Source organism: Eurosta solidaginis, chromosome 2 (genome assembly GCF_040869045.1).
Source record: "Eurosta solidaginis isolate ZX-2024a chromosome 2, ASM4086904v1, whole genome shotgun sequence".
In the NCBI taxonomy this organism is placed as follows: domain Eukaryota; kingdom Metazoa; phylum Arthropoda; class Insecta; order Diptera; family Tephritidae; genus Eurosta; species Eurosta solidaginis.
Window position 1 is genome coordinate 195,457,750 of NC_090320.1, and position 16,388 is coordinate 195,474,137.

General features: G+C 37.4%; 2 protein-coding genes across 9 annotated transcripts in view; both read left to right on the forward strand.

Moving 5' to 3' along the window:
• LOC137240466 (uncharacterized) overlaps window positions 1-16,388 on the forward strand; it is a 127,150-nt gene that overhangs the window by 33,621 nt on the left and 77,141 nt on the right. For all 8 annotated transcript variants that reach the window (XR_010949741.1, XM_067766776.1, XM_067766775.1 and 5 more), the window contains exons 3-5: window positions 11,271-11,822; window positions 11,947-12,065; window positions 12,135-12,426. Coding sequence is in view for 7 of the 8 variants with exons in the window: in XM_067766776.1 (XP_067622877.1) it covers window positions 11,271-11,822; window positions 11,947-12,065; window positions 12,135-12,426 (963 nt within the window). In the remaining variant the exon portion in view is untranslated. The remainder of the gene's footprint in view (window positions 1-11,270; window positions 11,823-11,946; window positions 12,066-12,134; window positions 12,427-16,388) is intronic.
• LOC137240467 (succinate--CoA ligase [ADP/GDP-forming] subunit alpha, mitochondrial-like) overlaps window positions 1,748-16,388 on the forward strand; it is a 203,558-nt gene continuing 188,917 nt past the window's right edge. The window contains exon 1 of the mRNA XM_067766781.1: window positions 1,748-1,755. The gene's annotated coding sequence lies outside the window, so the exon portion shown is untranslated. The remainder of the gene's footprint in view (window positions 1,756-16,388) is intronic.

The window sequence follows — 16,388 nt, forward strand, 5'->3', positions numbered from 1 at the left end:
TTGCAACTCTTTGTTTCAAGAAAGCGATGTCAAAATGCACATTTTGTATAACATTTATCAATGATGCCACTCCAAACAAAAATGAATAGATCTGAATATGGGGATTTTTGACATAAATTTCGGCAATTATAGTTTCAGTCATTTAATAAAATGATAGTCGTAAAATATTTATTTCTTTAAACTTATTTTACAATAATACGACTAGTTACAGTTAAATATAAGCAAATCCAAGTAAAATTTACATTTTGATTAATTTAATTAGTCAAATATTGTAACGCATTTAAATCGCAGTGAAATTTCAGTAAATCGTACCTTTCATATAATAGTTAACATTATTTAATGGATAGGGCTTATCCTACATGTCTGACGTTCCAGGTTCTGTGATCAAAATAGACTGGTTGCATCGGGACTTCATATTTACAAAGCCTATTTTTAGTGATAACTTTTGAATGGGAAATAATATTTACCCTCCGCCATCGAACTAATAATACTTACACTAAAACAAATATTTTTATCCTTTTTCCATAATTTTTGAACGCTATTCTACAGTTGTAGGTCAAACTGAAGTTTACCGAAATTTTTGGCCCGCTTTTCGTTTTCGCTGGCACATTTTTTGTTCTGGCACCCGCTTCAGCTGGCGCGAGGGATTTATGTGTGATTGTTGCCAACACAAATTTCAGATAAATCCCTCGTGAGAGCGGAAAAAATGAGAGTGTAAACAAATGTTTCGTATCAAGTCATCTTTGCCCAACGTTATGTTGACAAAATGCGATGCTATATTATTTGTTCAATGTATGAGTAAATCATGGTTCAATTACCCTGCAAAAATCGCGAGTACTCCATGCATGCATGTATGGAGTACTCGCTATAGACCAAGCGAGTGCTCCAAAATTAACCACAGTTCATACAAAAAATATGGTCCAATTAACATTGCGATGTCCTAGGACCGGACCATATACTCTAGCTCCGCATTACATCAGAGTAATCCATGGAGTACCCACAGTCCAATAAACATCGTGTAGTGATTACAATCGTTAAAAACGAGCAATGATCGGCTTACAACATGTTCGTGTAGAAATATGAGTTGGTCCATCGCTGCATTACAGTGGAGTAGAATGGTAAGTACTCCAGTGGACCACATGGTCCACCGATTTTTGCAGGGTATGTACAGGGTGGCTCATCTCATCAGCTGATTTTATTTATGTCATTGCATGGGCGAAGGGATTGTCAAAAGGAGATGGCAAACTCAAAATGAAACCAACACATTGGCAACATTTTACTTACACATACAAAAACTGCTAAGTTTTATGTTTCCATTCCATACCATTCGCACCAACACCAATACACAGATTTTGACAATTTGAACAGACATATTTTGTTGCTTTACAGGTGAGCCAACCTGTATATACCCTGCAAAAATCGCGAGTACTCCATGCATGCATGTATGAAGTACTCGCTATGGACCAAACGGGTGCTCCAAAATTAACCACAATTCATACAAAAAATACGGTCCAATTAACATTGCGATGTCCTAGGACTGGACCATATACTCCAGCTCCGCATTACATCAGAGTAATCCATGGAGTACCCACAGTCCAATAAACATCGTATAGTAATTACAATCGTTAAAAACGAGCAGTGATCGGCTTACAATATGTTCGTGTAGAAACATGAGTTGGTCCATTGCTGCATTATTACAGTGGAGTATAATGGTAAGTACTCCAGTGGACCAAATGATACAACGATTTTTGCAGGGTAGTTGAACCATGGAGTAAATTGTCTTTTTGGTGAATTTCGTTGATATGGTGAATTGTCATCTAAAGTCACAAAAATTATCTCTAAAGGAAAATCTCAAATTTAGAGACTTGAGATGAGACTGAATGACAGAATTCAGCCGTTATTTTGATATTGTGAAAGTGCCGGGACCTAGCATTTCCCGGCGCGACACATTAAAATTTGTGAAAAATACGGGATGTCCCGGCCAATACGGGACATTTGGCAACGCTAGTGTGCTCTCCTTTTTAACCCAGTTATGCCCAATGTAGTATATATGTGTGTATGCAGGGCCGTAGAGAGATAATCCGGGCCCGGGACTAAACAATTTACGGGCCCCCTATAAAAAATCCACTAAAACATTTGATTAATTTGATCTAATGACGTCTCAGTCATTAATCATTATTGATGGATTACATCAAAAAAAATTTTTGCAACATCAACCAAATGATTTTTGGACTAAGAGCTGAAAATAAAATTAACACAGAATATTTACTATTTATACTGTTTTATTGTAACGTAGAAATAAAATTCTCTTTTAACACCACGTGTTGTTTTAAAAAATCTTTTCTAGTTATTTGGTAACATTTTAATACATTTCTGATAAATTTAATGATGATTATAAATTTAAATTATTCAATATAGAAGGTTCGGATATCAAAGAGCGGCTTTTTTTGCTTTTTTACGCTGCAAAATTTTGTATAATAATATCAAAATTTAGCTGTCTTGCCAAAACGGATTCAACACAAAGCGTGGCAAGCCCTGAAACTCGCTTTCGAGATGAACACGATCTATGAAAGTTTTTGATTCTTGCAAGGACGCTGAAAGAACGTTCTGCACTAGCTACAGTGACAGGTATAGTGCAAAATATACGTAAAGCAACAGAAATGTTGGGGAAAATTGTATACAGGTTTTGAACTTACATAGATGGAATTTAGCAATTCCAATGGTGACAGACCTTTATCAAAATTTGTTTCGTAAATGTGTTTCAAGTGAATTATTTCGTATTCTAAGCTTTGAGAACCGTCCGACTTGTATTTTTCGGCCAATTTTGCTGCGCTCGCCCGAACCGTAGTTTCATCCATGTATTCAAATTGCCACAAAAAGGAAAACGTCTCGTTCAAATTTCTCATAGCTGCAAATCGTTCAGTAATGCCAGTGATTACTGAATCAACGATCAGCAAGAATGTATTGTTTTTAAAATCAGACTTTGGATCATCCGTAATCATCTCATTTCCATTATCTTCAAAACGTCTTTTGGGTTTTCTTTTTCGAATGTCCGGAAACTTTGGCGAGATGTTCAATTGAATAGCAATTGTTTTGCATTCGTTTAACATTGTTTCCCATTGGTTCCTGATCAACTTCAAATCCGCTAATAAGGCATCTAGATGTCGGATGTCAACATCTATGGTGGCGTCTCTAGCTTGGAGTACGACGTTTCTTTCATTAATGCTTGTCAGTATTTTGAACCAAATTGAGGACAGCAAGATACATTCGAACTTGTTGATGTACTTGACAATGCCGGTAACATCTCCGTATGCTTGTGCAGTCAAATTCGGCTTTTTTGCTTTTGGCTGAAAGACTATGAAGAGAGCTCGGTGCATTTTTTTTTAGTTTGTGCCATCCTTGTGGAGTGCTGCTGAAAATAGTAAAACATTTTGTACAACTCCGAAGAAAGTAATTGCAGCCGTACAACATTCTGCAGCATCAACACCACATAAATTTAGACTGTGGGTTGCACAAGGCGAGTAATCAGCATTCAAGTTTTTGTCGAGAATGTGACGCAGTGCCCCGTTGCAAGCTCCTTCCATGTTGGCGCCGTTATCGTATACTTGTGCACGACAATCTATTAATTGGATTTCGTATTTACCTAGAGTATGGCAAATTAGATCAGCGATTTTCTGACCAGTTTTTTGGTTACAATTCACGAAAGCCAAAAACCGTTCTTGAGTTGTAAAATTTGTTGCTTTCGAATTGAAATGGAGTTAGCGCAAAATGTACGTAGTTAAAGTGACTAGCATCAGGTATAGCATAAACGTTAATAGTGTAACGAATTTAGTGAAATTCAGCTTATTTCCAACCTTTTGCTAACGTTCGTATCGCTAAATTGTTGAATAAATAACTCCAATATTCAATAATGCAATTAGGCTACTTGGAAAGAACTAATAGCGTGCTTAAATCAAACTGATTACTGAACTACTCAGCTTTCGCTGCTTTTATACTCTCTGTTGTCCACCCATTTCTCCTAAGGTCCAGTAACTTCTCGAAATTCATGCTTGAGTACCATCCATATATGTACATATATATTTCTAGTTTGTATCCATATGCGTGTGTATATGTGAGTACTACTTCTGCTGATGATGACATGCGTTTGTGAGTATCTCTCTGCTGCCTTGCATGTATGTGAGTAAATGATGATTGATTTGATGTACACAATAGTGGCAGCTTACTTTATTTTTGTAGTGCCTTTATTTACTTAGAATCAGATTAGTGATGTGAATTAATTAGTGATGCTAATATTCGTCACAATAGCAAAATACTTCGCTTTCTTGCCTTGATCTAATATAGTTTACCTCGCGTGCTTTGCCCAAATTTCTATAAACTCGTTCTGAATGTCTGGGGAAAGATAGTGAACTTATAAACGTTTGTGCTGCTGTTGTGAAATCGTAACTTTCTCCAAATGATATCTAAGTATCGGATCATAATGGCTTATGAGAACTTAGATGCCCAAAAAATGTCCATTGTTTCGTTCACCAAGATATATTTCACCCAAAAATTAAATAGTGTCCAAAATTCTATATACAATTTCTTTCCACTTTTGAGTTTCAGTAAAAACGGCCTGCGAAAAAAATCGCCGCTAGGTGGCGCAAAGATCCAGATATTCAAAATTTTCGATACGATTTTTGTGAATATACCGATCCTTGCGCCACCTAGCAGCGATTTTTTTCATAAGTCGCTTTTTATTCTTGCATGTATTATGTGTTCCAAATATGAGCCACATCGGGCCACAAATACGGTTTTTGTGAATATCTCGATCCATGCGCCACCTAGCGGCACTTTTTTTGCATAGGTCGATTTCTATTCTTGTATGTATTATGTGTTCCAAATATGAGCCAAATGGGACCACAAATCAAAAAAGATCAAAAAAATTAGTACTGATTTTTGCTATTTTCAAAATTTAAATCGAATTTTCTCAAAAACGGCTCGGTAGCAAAAGCTTAAATTTTGGATTCTGACTTAATTTGGTCCATAAAATAAGAATACACGAGAAAATCGGTTGTGCTTTGACCCTTCAATTAAACTTGCTTCAGGCACACCGTGAATGTGATCTTGAGTATTTTCGTGTGATGGCAGTTTATCGTATAGCTTCTTCCATACCTGGAATTTCGAATATCCACCAGGACAACAAATTTTAGGTCGATTTCAAGTATTGGTGCTTAACAGATGACATAGTAGGTAATAAAAAGCATTGCTACTGGCCTCCACACTAACCAGTCACGCTCCACTTTCTCTCCATTTGGCAAGATTCTGTTTACCAACGAGGTAGGAAATGACTCGTCATGAAAATCACGAGGAAAAATAACACGACACTTTTGATGACCTCGACGAATTATTTCGTTGACTTCTTCAGATCGCAAAAACTCGTTATTCACGGTACCGATATCGAAGTCTTTTAAATAATCTGGATTTTGATACACAGTTGGTGGTATTGTTGGAAGACTTTTTGAAGATTAACCTTCATCAGTGTCACAACGAAAACTTTACGATTTCGGATTCATGTAAACATACATTTTACATGTTTTTATTGTCTCCCCACTGTTCGAAAGCCCAGGCAAATAATTATTATCAATATTCGTTGCTTTTGAAATTCGGCTTAAAATTTGCACATGGAACAACTAACGACTCTTCTGAATTAAAAAAAATGTCTTAGTACCTTTAAATCTCGGCCCCCTCAGAAACCCCGGCCCGTGGGGAATCCCGCCACCCCCCCCCCCCCCCTCTCTCGTCGGGCCTGTATGTATGTATATAGGACACCCAAATTCGTGCCTACAAAGCGAGACATGTTTTATAAAATTCCCTTCATTTTATTTACGAATTTTGTGTTTGTCAATATCTCGCGGCTCACAGTACCATTAGTTAGTTTCTGTGGCAATTTGTGTGATATTGTATTATAAAATATCAATTTTTTCAAGAAGTCCAATATTTGGCCAATTCACTAGAGTGTCGTAGTCAAGTAAAATTGTAAGATTTGAGTTGTTTCCATCGTTTCCATTATAAAATGTGATTAAAGCATACCACATACGGTGAAAAGGAGGCCTTGTGAATTTGCCCAATTGTGTTAAATTTTTACTGTAAGTTGAATTTTTCTCAATTCTTAAATAAAAATTATTATATTTCGTTTGTATTCAACTTTAAAATAAACAATACATGGTAATAAGTCTTGTTTGCCAATTTCTTGTTTCTGGTGTTGCTGTTATATTACAAGAAATGTGAGATACTTAGTACATTGGGCATATAATATACTTCATACTTATTTAAGAAGATTTTCACTGCATAAAGCTTTTTCCCGTTTTAACAATCAATGGGGCTCAGATAACGATATATTGTTGATCCAATGTATAAAACCCCTAGTTTTCATTTAACAAAAGCCGAAAAAAGTATTTTTTACCTTTGTTCGGGAGGAAAACTCCAGAATGATACCGTTTTCGAAAAATCAAATAATTTTCTGCTATGTGCTCAATGACATATATAAAGGACGGCAATGAAATCCGTTTTTTCTGAAATATTTTTATTAATCCATAATACCAATTCCTTTTCACTATAGTTTTTACCAAATATAAGGGCAAAACACCTTTAAAATAGTTACGTTCTTCTGATGGACATATCTGGATAAATGGCAATGCATAGCACGGTTGACACACGATATTTTCCTTTAGTACCAAAATTCTTCGAAAAAGGACCAAATCTGAGAAGGGACCATATTTTCTTTGTTGTTGGTAAAGACACAATGTCATTAACAGTAATATGCATACAAAACATAAAGGACTATATGGCAAGATATGTATGTATCCCTTTCAAAATTTGTTTCAAAATATTCCTTAACAAACTCTTAATATCTTCGGTATGCTTGCACGCACCGCTTCAACATAAACTATGTGAGTTGCAAGTGCACTAAATATAGCATTTTCTTTTCAATTAATTTTTTCGTCGGCCGTCGTATTGGCTGAATCTATGACAAATAACAGGATGTTGAATCAAGCAAAGTCGTTTGAGCGTTTTCGAGTTTTGGCGCCACATTCTGCATTTTTATCCCAGAGAAAAGAAAGAAAAGTAACAAAATCGTGACTACTTGCTAAAAAGGACCAAAAGAGACCACACGTCGTTGTAAAGGAATTTTTGATTCAAATGTACAAAGTGGCAACCATTATGCAAATGTTTACCGTACAACCGTTCAATATCCCCTGAGTGAGCGGTCTACACCCAGAAGCAAATTTGGAAGACGGTGTCTCCAAGTCATCAATTTGCGGACTACTTTTCAGGCCAAAAGAAACTTTTTTCAAATCAAGTGAAACTATTTTTTAGCTTATAAGCTCTACAGGTTTTAAACCTAGCTTTTACACTCAAAAACTATTTCGATGTTTAAAGCGTACTGTGTAGCTTAATATATCGACGGGTGAGTTTAATATATCAACCTATCTCAGCTGACGGTTCGAATGCGCTATACACAACCTTTTAAAAGACACCCTATTTTAGAACTTGTCCGAATTATGTCATGGGTTGGGTAGAATTTGATTATGGATCAAAATTCTGTGGTTCTATTTCTGGTTTCATCATTCTATATTTAAAAAATTCTGTATGATAAAATTCGGTATTCACTATTCTGTTTTTCAAAATTCTGTATTGAAAAATCAGAAAAGCATATGGATAAAGAAACGAAGTCGGCACCAAGAACAAAGTAGGCAGAATTTGAAAACTACGGCTGTCCTTCACGAACTGAATTCACTAGAAGAAATGGATATTTCATTGAGTTTGTCCGTTTTGGGAAATGGGCGTTTTATTACATATATCTGAAAAAGATATCCAAAACGAATTAAGATATATTTTAGAGGCTCATCCGATCACTTTATCGGCGGAGGGGGCGTAGGCACTATTACCTATATACCGGCGGCGTAGCAAGCGTGGCTGCGCGCCCGCGTACGTCGGTGTCTTACTTTAAAAAGCTTGATTTTTATTAAACGGTTTATTTAGGTTGACTTGACAGGCTGACTGGTTGGTTGGATGGCTGGCACGAATTTTGTAATTGAAATTTAAGTAACTTCCCGATAAGCTACGAGCTTGAAACTTGGAATATAGTTCAGAACCCGATGACAATGCAATAATAAGAAAAAAATTGCCGCTAGGTGCCGCAAGGATCGAGATATTCACAAAAATCGTATTTGTGGTCCGATTTGGCTCATATTTGGAACACATAATACACACGAGAATAGAAAGCGACCTATGAAAAAAAATCGCCGCTAGTTGGCGCAAGGATCGAGATATTCACAAAATCGTATTTGTGGTCTGATTTGGCTCATAATTTGATCACATAATACATACGAGAATAGAAAGCGACCTATGAAAAATATTTCGAACACATAATAAGTACATACATGAATAGAAAGCGACCTATGATGTCCGATTTGGCTCATATTTGGAACAAATATTACATACAGTCCAATGGAAATGACATCAGAATATCTTGGATTTGGAGGAGGGACAAGCATATGTGGCGCAGAGTCGAGTAAAGTCTCTGGAAGGATTATGTATTGAGGAATTAGATTGTAACAAATTGTCAGGAAAGTCCTTGCAGTAATGAGTCACTAAATGAACTAAATTGATTGATTGAGAAATAATAGGCAATTGAATAAAGACCAAAAACTTCAAAATAAAATAATTAAAAAAAATCGTTAAGTTAAAATTATTGAAAACAATACTTACATGAAATAATAATACTAAAAGCTAGAAAATAATTAGGTAGGTCCTAGTTACTAGTCATCACACTCCTCATCTATCTAGGGCGTTGATCAGACAATTAAATAAAAGCGCTGGACACGTAAATTTCTATTGATAGTCATATATAAGACCAACTGAACCCTAATCACATTTTTAGAAATTTCACGCATCCAACGCTTTTATTTAATTGTCTGATCAACGCCCTAGATTGATGAGGAGTGTGATGACTAGTACCTAGGACCTACCTAATTATTTTCTAGCTTTTAGTATTATTATTACTTCATGTAAGTATTGTCTTCAATAAAACTGTTTAACTTAAACATATTTTTTTAAAATTATTTTATTTATATAAAAGCTTCTCATTCGCAACGAAAAAGAAACTTTACAAAAACAAATCTACATAGCACGCAAATTAAAAGAGGCAGAATGTGCCAATTGTTGTGTTATTGTAGAAATGAGATAAACTGAATTAAGCAAGGAAACAAATACAAGCAGGATAGCCTAGTGGTTAAGGCAACTGCAGTTTCACCGTGTGATTCGCCGTTCGAATCTCGGTGAAACCTTTGATAACATTACGAAATTGCCTGATGATGATTACGTGGTGGTTTTCGAAATGGTACTATGGCAATATGCCAGTAAATGTTTCTTTCTTTCTTTTCAGTTTCTCTTAGAAAAGCATAATAATTGAATATTCAATTATTATAAGCCGGTGTTAAGCTCATGAACTCTTAATAATAAATATTTAAAAAAATAATATTAAGAAAAGGTTTTGTTTGTACCTATTTAAGAAAATCAATCAATTGGCCATTTCGGAATGATCCGGGGTATTTGCCTCAAAGTTTGGCGGATCGCTCAAAAAATTTCAGGAGTAGCTCCTTGTTGAGCGACTATTCTTCGTTCACTTACTACAGGGAGGCTTCGAACCTAGCCCCGCTCTAAGGGACTGGTATTGCTGCGTCTGCCGAACAAAAAACAAAGGCAACTTACGTTTGCTATTAGTGGTCTTTTAATACTCATGACTCTCGTGTCACAGTTTTAATGATTAGCACCAACGCTGGCCTATTGTTGATCGTGCCAAAGGGCGCCTCTAGTTTTTTCGCCTGTTTCAAGAGCTATATTCTCGATGTGATAGTAGCATCTCAGGTAAGATATATGCATGTGTTTGTGCGTTTTCTTTCCGCTGCGTGTACGTACATATGTGTAGACATAATAATTGACTTGTTGATGTGCATACAAGTCACTGCTTAGTATTGGCTTAGATACGATAGTATCCTTTAGCGTTGCTAATATTCGTCACAATATGTACATGTTCAAGAAATTATTTTTGTGACTGTATGTTGCAAGAAGAAAATTACAATTAAGCACATATAAATATTTATTTAAAAAAATCCTGTAATCCTTAATAAATCACAAATCTAAAAAAAAAACAACAGCTGCATTTGCAGATTTAAAATCAACAGTATTTACAACTCAATTTAACAAATTACCGTGTTAATCTCAAATTAACAGAAATATTTGTTATTTCAGCAAGCTGCACTGTTAATCCCAAGTCAAGGGAAATCTTTGTTGTTTCAACAGTCAACTCTGTTAATTCGAAAGTAATAGAAATACTTTGTTAATTTAACTATCCACGACTTCAATCTTAAATAAATAGGAATATATGTTAATTTCACTGCACAAGTGTTGATTTTAAACCAACAGACGTCCCCATTGATTTAACTGCTGAAAAGGTTAGTGTCGTGAAAACAAATTTGACACGGTTGATACAACCGTATTGTGCAATGGATAAAAAATAACCGTAAAATCGATGGAAATAACCCCTATTTTCATTGATTTTACCAGCGTTTTTTTTTCCTGTGCATCAACCCCGTGAATCCCTATAACTTCTCTTGCGCATACTTAAGTACATTCACCCTTTTTTTGTAGAAATTACCCAATCCTGGAGTAGGATAACTTTTGCAAAAAAAAATATTTGGAAGTACATAGGAATACCATTTTAAAGATTGTTTAAATTAGTTTAAATTATTTTGTTATCAACTTTGAAACGAGTTTACGACTTCGTCTTTTCGGAGTGATATCAATCCTAATTTTAGATTCAAACGTTGCTGCTTTTTGTATTGAGCAATGGCAGATATGAACAGCAAGCCGCAGTTGTGTGGTGGTAGCCTGATCCTCCTTTCATACCGCACGTCCCGGGTTCAAGTAGCGGCCGAAGCAACGTCCAATTTTTTTACTGTCATTATAGTAAAAATTCTATTTTAAGAATACTTTTTCAGAACTTCTTGGTGAGGATATTTAAAATATTTTATTTTTTACATAGAACAACGCCGCAAAGAGTGTTTTAGCACCAACAACTTTCTTGTTTTTTTTTTTTTTTTGTAGTTGTCGTGGTAGGAAGAAAAAGTGTTTTAACCTCCCTTTTTTCTATTAATCCTGTTTGATTTTTTTATTTAATAAAATTCTGCAACGATGGTAATTGTGGGAATATATTCTTTTCCGTTCAGGTAAATTTGAAATCCACAAAAACACCATAATTCGCACAGGCGAGTCTCAAACGCTTGGTGGCAAATACTTACAAGGCCTTGAACTGGACACCGCCGAGGAGTGCCAACGACTTTGTTGCGAAACTGAATCATGCGATGTTTATGTTTTCGAAGATAAAACCGATGGCTATTGCTACCTTTTCGAATGCGGTCCACCCGAAAATTTCCATTGCAAATTTACGCGACATGCTAACTACACAAGCGCAGTCTTGACGGTGTCGCGTCATTTGACCGAAATTACCACATCCAAACCAATTGTGGCACATGCTACATCCAACAACAATATCTCACAACAAGAATTTGAATTGACAAGTTTAAAAGTGAAACCAGAGGTACGTGATAAAATGGTATCAGCAACGGGCACGGGTGGAATAGAAGGTGCAACATCCGGTGCATCAGCTGCAGCAGACACTGCTATCGGCGCAGTTACTAATGCTAAAGCAACAGCGGCATCAGCAACGATGCTCAGCGCCGAGCAATTACAACCATTAAGTGGAGCTTTTCCACAGAAAGGTGTGTATGTATATAGTGGATGTTCAATATGCTTAAGTGTTTAGAGTTTTTGACTAGCAGAATATTTCCAATGAATTCTTTATTTGATGTACGTTTTATGTTTTGTTGTCCTTGTTTGTTTTAGTTTACCCAGCTCATTGCGGCCGCTTTCAGTTCACCTGTCATTCGGGCGAATGTATTGCTGTTTATAACGCATGCGATGGTATACCACAATGTGAAGATGGCAGCGACGAGGGACCAGAAGTGAGTGCTCAGTTTTATAGTTAATTTGCATAAAAAGTTAACAAAATTTTTTTGGATATTTAATTTTAGTGTTCCGGTGCCACCTCAACAGTGAAATCGAATACAATGATTGAAAATACGCAGAAGGTAGCGCCTGCGCCTCAATTCCAACCACCCCTTTTGCAACAAACAGCGAAACAACAAATACAATCTGTACAACAACAAACACATCCGCAGCAAGGGCAGCAGACACAACCAGCGGCTCAAATGTTACCTGGCGTTATACCTCCGCTCATAAATAATCGTGAAGATGCCGGCGCTTGGGCAAATCGAAAAACTGTGGCAGCTGATGTTTATCACGTGGAGCAAGCATCAAATGATGGTAAGTATTCACAATTTAATTATGCGTAATTAAGATCATTACGCTTGTTGTACACGTATTTGTATATTCAGCTCATTGAAGAGAAATTTTGTGTTCTAATAGGCGTTGCTCGTAAAACTTTTATTACTTCCTGCCCCTAATTCTCAACCTTCGCTAACGCTAAAAGTCCATCGCCAAAAATTTCTAAAACAGTATGAAGTGCACATAACGATACTGTTTTAGAATTTGGGACAGTGCACCCATATGTTGAGGACTTCAAACGGAGCTAGAGTAAAAGGCTGAGTTATATACAATAAACATTAGCCCATTTTGAAAAAAAAAAAAATATTATTTCTCTTTGGTAAGACGTTCAACGAAAAATGTTAAGCTGTCCAAATATATCTAAAAATGGTAGCCTTAGATTATTGAACATTCCCCAAATTCCAGCTTTCGATAACGCTAAAACCCCATCGTCAAAATATTTAAAACAAAAACAAGCACGTTGAAAGGTATGCAACATTTGGTAGCATATGGTTCTATACTTTTACATGGCACTTAGGTGGTTATTCCTTGTAGCCATATTATACTACATGTTGCATACTTTTCCGCGCACATGATACTGTTTTGGAAACGTATGTATATATATATAAATATATCACAAGCAAATATCGGGATAAATTAGAAGCATTGGTGAGGGAAATGGTAGTGCTTCCAAACGGTATGTGTTGTTTTTAACGAAATGTTTTCGTGGCGAAATTTTGTATGTATTGAATGGAACAAAAAAACTTTATTTTCGTACCTTTATGTAAGAATATCTCGAAAGCAGGAACCAACCTTCGGTTAATCTAAAACTACATAGGCAAAAATATCTAAAAAAGTATCAAGTGCGCAGAAAAGCATGAAACATGAAACCGCCTTGGCCCTATGTAAATTATGGGAGATAGGTAGTTATTCCTTGTGACCATATTGTTCTAAATGTTGCATACGTTTCTGCGCAATTGTCTCTTTATATCTTGAATTAAATTTTTTCCCAAATTAGTTAACTTGAAATTTAAGACCATCCCCACCGTAAAGTATCGGGGAAAAGTATCGAGGTAAAGCAGGAGTCATTGGTGCCGTATGTCGTATCGCTGTAGTCGTATCCTAACGTAATCAGCTGTTTATCGTTACGAGGTTAACCCAAAAACCAATTGGTTGGCTACGATACGGTTACGACCTTAGCGGCGCCAATAATCAATTGCATTGATTCTCATAAGGTTGGTCGAATCAGCTGTTAAAAGGTTACCGATACGGTTACCGATAAAGCACCAATGTATCCAGCTTTTAGCTAATGGGACTCTCAGCCACCTCCTCTCTATTTCGTTCGAGCCCTTGCAGAACATGTGACAGATCAGTATCTTCTAGCTGACACTTCCTTAGTTGTTCCTTGTCCAATTCATCCGTACATTTTATAGTCATTAGCCGGACATCTATAATGTCTTCTTTAGCCTCGGCCTTTGAATAGTGCTTGCATTCCAAAATACATGGTCTTCGTGACATTGCATTAGCATTTCCATGGGTACTACCTTTTCGATGCTCAATGGAAAAGTCATAGCTTTGTAGTCGCTCGATCCACCATGCCAATTGTCCTTATGGATTACGGAACTGCAGAAGCCATTTCAACGCTGCCTGATCTGTCCTGACGCGGAATCGCTGGCCGTAGAAGTATTTGTGAAAATGTTTAATGCACTCTACCAATGCCAACAGCTCTCTCCGTGTAACGCAGTAGTTCCTCTCTGGTTTTCCAATTGAACGGCTGTAATATGCAACTACCACCTCCTGTCCATCGACCAGTTGTGATAAAATGCCTCCTATAGCATATCCACTCGCATCTGTATCTTGAATAAATGTTGCTCCTGGAATCGGATATACCAACATTGGGACAGTGCACAAACGCTCTTTCAATGTTTGGAAAACCACTTCTTGCTCCTTCTTCTATTCAAAACTTTATTTTTTCTTGTAACCTCGTGGAGGCTATGGGATACACTGGAAAAATTTTGTACAAATCGGCGGTAATATGTTCACAGCCCAAGAAAACTTCTCAATTCATGTAGGTTCTGTGGTCTTGGCCAATCCTCTACAGCCTCTATCTTTTCGTTCGCAGTGCAGATGTCCTCTATCGTTACCTCGTGACCCAAAAAAATTACTTCCTTTTTAAACAGCGAACACTTTTTGGGACTTAGTTTCAGACCAGCCCCAGCTATTCTTTGGAAAACTTCCTCCAAGTTTTTAAGATGTTAATAAAAGTTTTTGCCCAATACGATGAAGTCGTCCAGGTACACCAAGCATGTTTTCCAATGTAGTCCTTTCAATACCTGATCCCTGAGTCTCTCAAAAGTAGATGTTGCATTACAAAGTCCAAAAGGCATTACTGTAAGTTGCCAAAGACCATCTCCGACGCTGAAGGCTGTTTTCTCTTTGTCTTCCTCCTTCACCTCCACTTGCCAGTAGCCACTTTTCAAGTCCAGGGTGGAAAACCATTTCGTACCAGAGAGCGAGTCCAGAGTGTCGTCAATTCTTGGCAATAGGTAGCTATCCTTTTTCGTAACGTCATTCAACTTCCGTTAGTCCACTCAAAACCTCATTTTTCCATGCTTCTTCTTTACAAGTACTACCAGTGAGCTCCACGGACTAGCTGATGGGCCGATGACGCCGCTGTCGCTAATTTCTTTTACGATTTGACTCACAACTTCCCGTTTCGCCAGTGGAACACTACGAGGAGCTTGACGGATCGGCCTCGCATCTCCAGTGTGAATTTGATGTTGCACAACGTTGGTTCGGCCTGGTTTGAAGCCATCTTGGTCAAATATGTTCACGTACTTTAGGAGCAGTTGTTTTGCCTTACTGTGATAGTCTTCCTCTAGCCCCTCCGTCCATGCCGTGATGTCATTCGAAAGAGAAGTATTACTAGTCGAAACGTTTTCCTGGAGCTGTTCACAATTAATAACTACTTCAGCCGCTTGGCATCTTCCCAAAATAGCTCTCTTAGTCAGTTTGAGTGGTGACTTGAACTCATTGAGTACTCTTACCGGAATACGTCCATCTTGTTTTGTCAAAGCCAGGGTTATTCCTACAAGTATTTTCAGTGCTGATTTGTTTGCTGCTTCGACAACCCAAAATTTGTTTGTCCCACAATCTCCATCAACCTTTGCCCAGAAAACTGCTTCTGCTTTCGGTGGTATTTGCTGGCTCTCTTCCACCAGCACTCGTGCTGTAGCCTCTGTCGTAGCCGAAATTAAGTGGCACATCCATGTTCTTATATCGCATCGTCTTACTTTGCATATCGATCTTGATGCTTCGGTCGATTAAGAAGTCCACTCCAATTATAATTTCATCAACAATCTCTGCCACTATACAATTGTGTAATACCGTGGCACTCCCAATTAAGACTTCACATGCTACTTCTCCTAGAACCGTAGTGTCTTCTCCTGTGGCTGTACGCAATTTTACTCCATGCAATGGTCTTATCTTCTTGTTGACTAAATCCGCTCGAATGATGGAATGAGGTGCACCCGTATCTACAGTCAGTAAACGTTCATTTCCATCCACATGTCCTCCGACAGTAAGATTGCTTGACCTTCTTCCAGTTTGCGAGATAGAGATTATGGGACATTCAATTGCGGGAGCCAGCTGTCGCCCCTTGCGGCTGACTCGCTTTAGTTTAACGATTGAGTGGACTTGGAGATTTGCTCATCTCCTTCAGCTCTGCGCTTACGTACACCCACATTGTTGGAACTATTAGGACCGGTGCTGCAATGACGTGCAATGTGGCCTGGGTTGCCGCACTTGAAACATTTCATAATTCCAGAGTTTTTCTGTTCTGATCCCTTCAGTGCTTCCAAAATTGTGTTCACCCAATCTGGCCCTTCTACTTCCGCATAATGGGCTTTGTACACTGGCTTACTTAAAAGTGAGGCAGTTTCCTGAGTCAGTGCATGGGATAC